We start from the raw sequence: 10,826 nt of genomic DNA, 5'->3' as shown, positions 1-10,826 counted from the left end.
GGAAAGGAAATTTTGACTTTTGGATCTCCGGAATTTTGATTTACGAGTGAGCACCCTGACTATCAAAAATTTACACTAGACAACTTCAGAAAGAAGGAGAAAGATATGCTTTCTTTTTGGGTCTTAACATTTTTGCATATTTGTATTTATGACCCTCATTGTTCTGCTTATTCCTTTTTTAGACCCTTACATATTTCTGATTTACCATCACCAACAAGTTATGATTCTGATGAGGAAAAGAAAAGAAAGTAATTCGCAGAATATTGGGATTTTTAACTTCTTTTATTTGTTTAAATTGGAATGTTTAACTTTTTTTCTTTGTTCAATTACAATTAAATCTGTATCACCATATATATATATATATATTATATATTGAGGTGCCAAATTTAAATTACTACCAAATCACGCAATTATTAAGTTAATGTATCATTAACCTTCTTAAAAAAAAAGGTTATGTACCAAAATTATAATTAATGACATTCTCATTTTAATTACGAGTATTTATTTTTGAATGCACAATTTCATAATATTTTTATTTTTATTTTAAAAAACAAGGGAAGGAAATCTCCACAATTTCTCTTTCCCTAACGCATTTACTTTTATTCCACGGAAAGAACCCCACCCACCACAAGCAACTGGGCCCCGCACTTGCAAAAAGTCCAAAAATGATGCCCTTTCCTCCCTCCCTGCGCAAGGAAACAGCCCGATCGCATCTGAGCCGTCCATCTCATCTTCCACAACTGTGGGCCCCCACCAGTGCGCAACAATCCAAACTCCGCAGTATACAAACCATTCTTGGCGTCGTAATATAACTGGTGCGTGGAGTGGAGCCTAGGAATCGCTTTCGGCGTAAGCAACTAGTCCTTCCTCAAGTTTGTGACTTTTCCTCCCAGAGCCCCTAAATTTTTTAGGGATTTTGTTTTCGTTTTGGGGCTTCAAAGTTTGTTTATTTTTGTTTCATCATTAATTACCTGTTTTGTTTTAGGTTTGGAAAATGTTTTGTACTCTGTGACCAAAGAAAAGGGAATCTACCAACCTGCTTTGAAATTGAAAGGAACATCTGGTAAGTATTATAAGAAAAATAATTTCTGGAGAGTCAAAATGGGCACGTACCACCGAACAACAATACTTTCTTATTTGATATAAACAACAATACTTTCTTGATGACCTAAAAACAATAACAATACATCTCAATCATCCTCCTCCAAAGAGGAGAAGAATCAAGGAATTTAGCAAATGAACCACTTTTGACAATTTATAGATGTATGTGACATCGTTTGGTCCAATCTTCTATAGTCTATTGAAAGAAGGCTTGATAAAACACAGACTGAGTAGTAACGATACCGGTTGGGTGTTGTGATCCGAGGGAAACCTGGAAACTTAGTATGACTTTGCAAAAATGGCAACTTCCTCTGCATGATTACCAGTCATCAAGCATCTTTTAATCCCTAACGGCTGTTCAAAGGGAAAACATCTGATCGTTGCCCCGGTTTCCTCTTTTACTTTTAACTCATCTTCATTACTGTACCAATCATTGCAGTTTCATCACATTAGAATCATAAATGCAATTTACCTCAATAGTATACATTATGCAATGCATATTTATCATGCAATTAACAAAGACATCATTTAATAGAACATACCTGGCGGACCAAGGACCTCTTGGCCATTTGCCCTGGGAGATTGCAACTTTGAGTTCATCATATGAGCTTACATCCACAATATTGCTGCAAAAAGACATTCTTATTGTCAATGCCTCCACAAGTATTCCAACCAAGTGAAAAACGCTTCCAAATAATAGATATCTAATCAATTGCATAGCCACAGCGTTCAAAACCCCTCCTCCGGCTTTCTAGAATGACAGTGGTGACAACTTAATTGCAGACACGGTGTAACTATAACCACTACCTGGCTTGACAAAAATTAGCAAAAAGCTTTAAGTTCTTATACTGAGGTTAACTTCAAAGAGTTCATTGGGCACTATCAGTTATTTTTTCCAATGATGCTTTATAAAACTCAATGGACGAAATCGCATCTTCAGCTTATAAAAACTATTAAATGTTAAGAGCAAGAAAATGCACCTATCTCGAAATGATTCTGCTTGTCTCAAAAGAGATGACTGGATCTCATCCAACTTGTCCTTCACATAAGCCTCCAAATTTGAAGGCTCCATGGATATTCCAAAAAACTTTCCCTTGCTTTCCAGGAACATCTCTTCTAGATACAACCACACTCCCACTTGAAACATCACGAGGACCAATTTCAATCCTCAAAGGAACTCCCTACAAAACCAAGGCCTGATATTGAGGTGATAGATGATATAAGTAGCTTCGTGCAAGAGAAAGAATCAATATATGATTTGTGCATGCAATGGTATCAACACACAAAAGAAACAATATGCTCACAGTAAGTAGCGCACACACTAAAACCAATGCCAGTCGGAGCATGAGGAAAGGTCAATTTCAGGTCTAATTTTTCCGCAATCTTTGAATTCATAACAAGTATTAGGAGAACATCCCATTCAATTTTCATGCAAGTCAAAGAATGAGATAATGGAATGGCTAATATGTGATGGCTTTTCAGTTCTTTTCATTCTGAGAGCTTTTATATAAATAAGCTTCTTTCAAGTCATAAGATTAATGTGCTAAAAGCAACATGCCAAAGGGTAACAATTACATTTTTCTTTTCTTTTTATTTATCTTTTTTAGTGAGAAACCAAAAGAGTATCGTTTATGATTTATCTTTAAGAATCAGGACAAACCTTCATCTCCCAGAAATTAAATTTCCATCCTGAGCTTCTCTGATCAGATTCATCAAGTTTAACTTTAATCCCTGCAGCCTGCAGTGCTTCTTTCACAGATGATGCAGCATTGAGAACTCCTGCTCTATCCTCATCCTTCTTCCAAATTGGTATGATTACCACCTAGAAGCAAACAAGGAATTTATTAAATAAACACAAAAGAAGAAGAAGAAGAAGCCATGTATGCACACACACCTGGGCAGATGCAACATACCAAACAAGCACAGCCAAATTGAACTCTAAGCATAACAAGGCATGAATTCTTAGTTATGAGAACAGAGAATGTTAAAACAAATAATCATGTGCTGTGGGAGAATATATTAATCCAACTACAACAAGCCAGAAGATCAATAGAAAACTTTCTCCTTTCATAACTGGCATGAACTTTGTCGTTCCATGCATCACAATTTTCAGTGTCTATGAGATGCATTGTACAACTTTGCTATATAATAACAAGCCACAAACACGATACATATTTTAAAGTTAGATTACTACAGCAGCCTTTAGCTACTCCTCTCATGAAGCCATTCACAACTATTAGATTTTCAGTACCCAAACTAGCAAGGAATCAACCCAATGACTTGCGACTTAAACCAAACTAACATATAAGTTTCCAGTTTCCCTTATACTAAACACAGCGTATGCTAAGACACTGACATTGGCATATCATAGATTATACTTCTAAAATAGTCTATTACAGAAGATAGTCTTACTGAAGCTTTTGGTTTACATCCATACAAGCAAATGACCACAACTCTAAGAATCTGCATCAGCATCATAAAATGCATTAAGGTCTCCAACTTAGCACTTTACCTGTATTGGTACAATCTTTGGGGGAAGCATTAACCCTGTATCATCTCCACGGGTCATAAATACCGCCAACAAAACGGGTACTGACAGCCCATGAAGTCTGCCACACATGTTGCCTCTGTCCACTTTCATCAGTAAACTGCATGCACAACTTTTGGTCAAACTCCTCTATATTTGATGGATTGTACAAACGATTAGAGGATAGAAGCTCATGATTATCCAATCACAGCAACAACTTACACAAGTTGAATACTTTAGAAAGGCCATTAGACATCATATGGACTTGGATAGAATGGTATAAATGAGGCTTTGATTTTCTGAATCATCTGGAATAAAACTGACCAAGAACCACACTAGCATATCAAAATACCTGTGTTTCAAATGCACGAGAAAAAGTCTGCCCAATATTGTGGCTGGTTCCAGCCTGTAATGCCTTTCAATCACCCAGCATAGCCTCTATTGTGTAGGTCCTAATAGCACCAGCAAATGTTTCCACTTTTGACTTTCGACCTGCAATAACAGGTACTGCAGCTTGCTCATAAGAAAATTTTGTATACACATCAATCATCTGTATAGCCTGCAGTTGAGCGGAACTAATGTATTAAAGAAAAATGATACTTATTTTGCAACTGTTTAAGGGCAGTCATTATGTCAGACGCAAACCTCTTTTTCTGCCTCCTCTAGAGTGGCATGAGCTGTGTGTTCCTCCTGCCAGAGAAATTCAAGAGTCCTCACAAAAGGTTTTGTCCGCATCTTCCATCTCGTGACATTTGCCCACTGAATTAAATTCCTCATGAGAAAGACCAAAGCTTAGTGGGAAATTCTTCTAATGAAAATTGAAGCACTGCAAATAATGAGACAAAGCATCATACCTGGTTAATCATAAGTGGAAGATCACGGTAACTATGAATCCACTGGGTGAACATGTTATTGACTATGGTTTCACTCGTGGGTCGAACCTGCCGGAGCCTCAGGAAGTGCAACAATCAAAGCCACACCTTAGGTCATAGTTACTCAGTAACTTCAACAGTTGAGCACAATATGATTCAGCTTTTACAATCACATACACATAAAGAAGAAATACAACAAAAGCTAGCCGAAGAGAACACGCACCACAAGTTTCTCTTCAAGGTCCTTCACTGCTCCTATCGTCACAAGTGCTAACTCAGGACTAAAACCTTCAACATGGCTAGCTTCTTTCTCTATAAACGAGTATGGTATAAACTGCAACATTCCACACATCAAACAACTCACAGTTATAAAGCATACATTACACATGCAACACTTGAAATTAGAACTCATTCATGCGCCTAATTGATTTGACCATGACCATAAAATAGCAATAAATCTATAACTTAGCATCTAAAAAACAAAAGCAAAACAAAAGAATGCAATTCAATACATGAGGGAAATACATGTTACTGTGACCAGTCTCCTTGAATTTCATATTCAGATAATCCTACAAAAATGAAAATTACTTTAAAAACTGTGAACTGAAAACCAATGCAACCAATCCAATAGAACAGAGGAGGTCCAGCTTGGAGTACCTGAATGGCTTCCCAAATGGCGTAACCGTAGGGACGAATGACCATGGTTCCGCGAACCGGACCATAATCGGCGAGCTCAGCTTGTTCAATGACATCAAGGTACCAAGCATTGAAGTCCTGTGACCGAGGTGTTACACCTCGGTCCTGGACTCGGTTACTCTTTTGACTATGGACTGCGTCCTCGTTGGACACCGACACCGTGCTCTGAGCCGAGAAACCGGCTGCGAATACCGAGAACCAGCGGTGGTAGCGTCGCAGGAGCACCGCCGGATGACGGAAGGAGATGGAGGGGGAGAAGAGCGAGCTCAGAGAAGGTAGTCTCAGTGACACGAGCATTTTGGCGGCTCAGTGACTTGACACTTGAGCGTCGGGGGAGATGACTGAGATGAGGTTTATGACTCGGGTATGTTGACGGTACATTTATCTGTCATGGTTGTTCAGTTTTCTTTCCCGTTGATTTGTCAGTCAACGCTCAGCGTTCATTGAGAGCGAGGGGACAGTATTGATTTTGTGGCCCGAGTCCAAGAGAGTTGCTCTTCGGCCCATTTCATTTTGAGCTAACGGGTCTATTTTTTCTTTTTTCTTTTTTTTTGGTCAATGGTCTATTTTTTCTTATTCGTGCAAGAATGGCCCATGAAAAAGTTTATTTTTACCTTTTGCATCTGAAGCCCATTACAAATCCTGGTGGCTACGTTTCAAATTTATAGCCGCTCGGCTATACTATTAATTTTATAAAAACAAATTAAAAATATACAAATTTATAAATAAACCTCATCCTAGACATGTATTTATAAAAAAACCCAAGCACTATTTAAACATAGAAATACACCCAAAGTCAACTTTTTTAGTGTGTTTATAAATGGGTTTTGAGTGTGTGTAATGATGGGTTTTAAGTGTGTTTATATGTTTAAATAGTGCTTGGATTTTTTTATAATTTCAACCCCCATTTTGGGTATTTTAGTGAAACTCTTTTAAAAATACGCCAACGTATAGCCGCGCGGCTATACTATTTATTTTTTAAATAAATCGAAGGGCTCTACGGCAATTTCCTCCGACAATGGGTGAAAAGTAAAATTTATTTAAAGACCAAAAAAAAAAGTTTATTGTTCTGCAAAAAGAAAAGGATTTTGACTTTTAAGGCGAGGATGGTTCCTTTGTGCAGTGAGATGGGTACTCAACTTCACTTTTTGGGTGACACAAGTCTGATAATTCAGCCCATCAAATCCAACACTCCTATCATTATTATTCATTTCTATTGGGCACGCATCATAAATTCTCCCTTCTTCTTTTTTTATCAAATTTTGCTTGTCACATTTAATATGGTAATTTAATGTTTCTCTCCCACACCACATTTTGCTACCAAGGCATATAGGCTAGGCACACCCCCCCAATATCATTATTCTTTCATCAACACTAACCTTGTGGGTTAATGTATTTATGAGAATTTCGCTGGGTCGACAGTACTGTACAGTCATTCATGATGCAAATATTATCATATCATTTTAGTTCAATGCATATTTATTTATGATTGTTTACTAAATATTCATATACCGCAATTTATTTATTGTCTCTTATTGGTGTAGAGATACTCGCTTAATTTCCAACAATACAGCTCGGTTTTTGTACTAGGTAGTTGCTCATCTTATGTCAATAAAATACTGTCATTTATCCGTATATCTTCTTCCTTTCTATAAATGTATATTAGCTCTCACAAATTCCATTTCAATTGCTCCTCAATCCATCGCAAATGTCGAGCAAAATGGCTGAAACATTATTAATCTTAAACTGTTGTTAATTCGATGTAACGGTTGGAAACAAATCTTTATTACATCATGAAAGTGGTATTTATTAATTATTCTTAAAAACCTACTTGAATAACAACCGAAATGAAAGTGGGAATAGAATGTTAAAATTAATTAAAGAATAATAAACCATTGATATTGGATTGGAGTATAATAGTGGTAAATGACGAATGATTTCCGTTGCCAACTTGCCATGCCATCGTCTAATTTAATACCCAAGATCCTCAAATCTTCCCAACCAACAAACTCACCAGCCACATCTTTTGTCCTGCATTGTCCTCATGTCAGTGGATTTATACTCGAAAATGTTTGGTACTATTTCTATAGCATTGGTATTCTTTTACAATGGAAGAAATTGCAGTGAAAATCCCCATACCACATTTGGCCTTCCTAAAGGTGCAATCAAAACCCGACACGTCGGAAAACAAATTCCCCTAAAAACAACATAAATACAAGAAAAACCAAACAGAAATGTTCATATATATATATATATGTATGAGTGGAGCCCTGATAGTTGGTACTTGGGAATACAAACAAGCGGAAACCACATTACATTACAACGCAAGGTCAGCAAAATTATACCTAACGCCACAATCCGCAATTCACATTTAACCCTAAACCCAAAACCAAACGACAATCATGATCATGAATGCAGCGAGAGAATAAATTTTCAGGGAAATCCAAACACCTCTCTCATTTTTATTGTCTTTTCGTTTGGTGGGGGCATTCTTCCTCCGCCTTTTCCATTTTATCAGGAAAGCTTACAGCCTACAGCCTACTGCCTACTACATTATAATAATCATAAGAGTATTTTCATAACAATTAATAATATTAGCCAGAAAATGAAAAATTAAAATTATTATAAAAACAAAAACAAAAAACAAAAAAGACAGAGAGAAAGTGAGTTAACGCCAGGCGGATGCGACGGTGAGCGTGCGGCTTATCCAACCAAACCCAATCCCTCCATTCTCTTCTTTAACCGTGAACCCCGAGTTGACTCGGTTATTACCCGAACTGAGTCGCTGCTTCAAAACCTCGGTCATGTTTTGGCTCATGGGCCTCAACTCGAACCCCGCCATCCCCATGCGGGCCCGCCACTTCCCAAACACTTCACATCTTTCCACCCGATCCCTCCCTTCACAAGCAACCGAGTTTATCAGCTTCCGGCTCAGCGCCTCCTCCGCCTTCACTCGCTCCGAGTTATCCCCCGCCTCCGTCGACTTCATTGATTCCAACAGCGCCCCGTAATACCCGCACGTCTCCTTAACGCGCGCCATGAACGGGGCGGTGTTTGTGTTGAGCTCCTGCTCAACCAGCGTCACCACACGCGGCGACAGACCCTTCACGCGCCGCAGAAGCTCGTCGCGGGGGTTGTCCGTGGACACGCTCTCGTCGGGCATACTGTACAATTTGAAAGCGAAATTCACAGCGATCGGCTCGTCCGGTTCGCAACCTAGTGACTCACGGTTCAGCTCGGCGAGTTTCTGGCTCACTATGTTAAATTCCAGGACCACACCGTGTTGCTTGGCGACTTTACTCAGATTCTGTCTTACCATCGTCAACCTGTCCTCCCCGCCATTATCTGCGACGGTGGTGATCTTCACCGTGGCGGGCAACCCATTCAGACGCGCGTCTAGCGCTTGGAGAAGGAGCACGTACTGACCGCCCTGCCCGATATCGAAGTCAATCACATGAACCTTATTGGTCGCTGATTTGTCCGTCAACGTCGCTTCCAGGATTGCGAGGTTAGCGGCCATAAACCCGAACCTGAAACAGGGGGACAGCTCGTAGAGCAACTGAGTCGACCCGGTGTGTTCCTGGCTAAAGAGCTCGGTCACCGGAGGCGGGTTATCGACCGGGTTGACCCGGGACTTCAAAGCTAAAGTCATGACCTCGAGAAGCCTCTGCTCGGAATTGGGTCTAGGATTCGGAACCTGCGACGTCGTCAGGCGCGTGAGGATCTCAGCCGCGGCCTCAGATTTCCCTTCGGAAATGGCCGTAGCGGCCTCCATAAGCGACTGCTTGGAACACGTGGAGGAAGCAGGGGAAGCCACGGAGGACGAAGAAGACGATGACGAAGTGGGGGAGGGCGAAACGGGCTTCTGGCTCTGACCCGGACCCGGACCGATCAGGTTCTGTATCGTCTCAGACCACTCGCTGCTGGTTTTAGTAATGACCGAAACGGCGTCGCCTTCGTCCTCCTCGTCGTTATCGTCGAGGAGCTGTTTTTCCAACTCTTGCAGCCTGTTGCTAATCATTTTCTTCTCGGAGTCCACACCGGAGACAACCCGGGTCTGATTCTGAACCGGGTTGTTGTTGACGAAGGACCCGGCAGGTGGTAGCGTCTGGTGAACGGGCTGAGGGCGGAGCTGCTGAAGAAGGGGCAACCCGAAGCGTTGGTGAGACAATAGCGAGGATGCCGAAGACGAAGAGTCAGAGCCAGTAATTGTCGATGAAGAGGAGAAGTCTATGGGAGAGAGAGGGGATATGGGAGAGGAGTGTTGGAATGTTCTGGGTTTCAGTGAGCGTAAATAGAGGTTCTGGTTAGGGTTGTGGTAGTGGTGCTGCTGCTGATGGGCTTGAAACTCGGCGAGCGTGCGCTTGCCGATGAGAGTTGATGGGTTTTGGGTTTGGAATTGGGATTGGGATTGTGTTTGGCGGGCGATCTGGGAGGAGGGGTTGTCAAGGAAGAGGCCCGAGAGTGAAGATCGGTGGTAGGGAGGCTGAGAAGGGTGCTGGTGGTGGTTGTTCATGGCTGTGGCGATGGAGATGGATCGCCCGCCGGCGTAGAAATCAGGTACACCGCCAGCTCCGGCTCCACCTGTGAAGCCTGATTGCATTTCTGGAGGCTTTCGCTCTTCCTGCTGTTTTTCTCGGGGTTTTCAGAGCGAGGGAGAAGAAGGGTAAAAAAGGCTAAAAGAGGAAGAAACGCATGGGATTTTGGGAAACAAGAGGAAGAGACAGTTTCGTTCTCTCTTATTATCGCCTTGAATTTATTTGTAATTGTAATGAAATGAATATAACCAAGGCAGATTCCAACTATAGAGAGAGAGAGAGAGAGAGAGAGAGAGAGAGAGCGCTCGTAGCTTTGCTTTCTGGTTTTTCGTTTTTTGGGTGTCTTTTTTTAATTATTAAATCCTACAATTCCTAAATGAATCCACGCGAAAACGTACGCCATCATGTTTCCACCGTTGGATTAACTTTTGATCTAGATTTATGGCGGTGAACGGTGGATGCTCTGTGTAGATATACTCTTCGCTTACAGCTTAGACCTTCCGTTTTAAATTTACAATCAAGGATCCGCACGAGATTTCAGTGAGCGTGAAAGCACGGACCAATAGAATGAGACGAGGAGTTCGGGGCGCGTGGAGACAAAGGCTTTGTGGGGAGGTGGTGGGGTGTGTGTTTTTTCGCTTGAGTGAATGAGATGATCTTTATTCGGCTATGATCATCTGACAGGACAGTTACAAACTATTCCAAAAGGCCTTCGACAAGAGCCCCGAAAATGCAATCCAGAGCACCGAGAAAGCGACGCCCCAACCACGTGTAGCTAATGGGGTTGTGCTTTCAGGCAAGGGTAAATGACGGCCCCGTCACTGTAAAATGGTTCCTCTCTGTTTGCTAGTTCGCGGATTCGAAATTCCAGTAGCTGGTTTGTCCTAACGGACGATTCCCGGTTGACTCTTGGTGCGTTAACTGACACGAGTCGGTTGCAGGGCTTTACGTATGAAGGGATATTAAACCTCAACTTTGTCTTTTTGACCCCAAAAAAAAAAAACTTTGTCTACGTCGCATATTAAACCTCAACTTTGTCTTTTTGACCCCAAAAAAAAAAAAACTTTGTCTACGTCGCCAACCTCTCCCCCA

At 41.1% G+C, this 10,826-nt stretch overlaps 2 protein-coding genes across 2 annotated transcripts; both read right to left on the bottom strand.

Annotated features, from left to right (window-relative positions):
- Positions 1-1,110: 1,110 nt before the first annotated feature.
- Positions 1,111-5,589, bottom strand: OVA6 (Class II aaRS and biotin synthetases superfamily protein). Its single transcript, XM_089052187.1, is given in 13 exon segments — positions 1,111-1,522; positions 1,644-1,727; positions 2,082-2,185; positions 2,187-2,282; positions 2,762-2,923; positions 3,614-3,671; positions 3,673-3,749; positions 3,981-4,187; positions 4,274-4,387; positions 4,483-4,569; positions 4,724-4,834; positions 5,013-5,069; positions 5,158-5,589. Coding segments are annotated over 13 exon segments (1,635 nt in total). The 5' UTR covers positions 5,494-5,589; the 3' UTR covers positions 1,111-1,380.
- A 2,037-nt stretch (positions 5,590-7,626) lies between these two features.
- SCL8 (SCARECROW-like 8) lies at positions 7,627-10,059 on the bottom strand. Its single transcript, XM_008236630.3, has one exon. The coding sequence runs from the start codon at positions 9,797-9,799 to the stop codon at positions 7,865-7,867; it is 1,935 nt and encodes a 644-aa protein (XP_008234852.2). The 5' UTR covers positions 9,800-10,059; the 3' UTR covers positions 7,627-7,864.
- Positions 10,060-10,826: the final 767 nt, after the last annotated feature.

Source organism: Prunus mume, linkage group LG5 (genome assembly GCF_029339155.1).
Source record: "Prunus mume cultivar Tortuosa linkage group LG5, ASM2933915v1, whole genome shotgun sequence".
NCBI classification, from domain to species: Eukaryota; Viridiplantae; Streptophyta; class Magnoliopsida; order Rosales; family Rosaceae; genus Prunus; species Prunus mume.
Note: the sequence above shows the minus strand (reverse complement) of the source record. Positions and strands in the feature narration are given on the sequence as shown.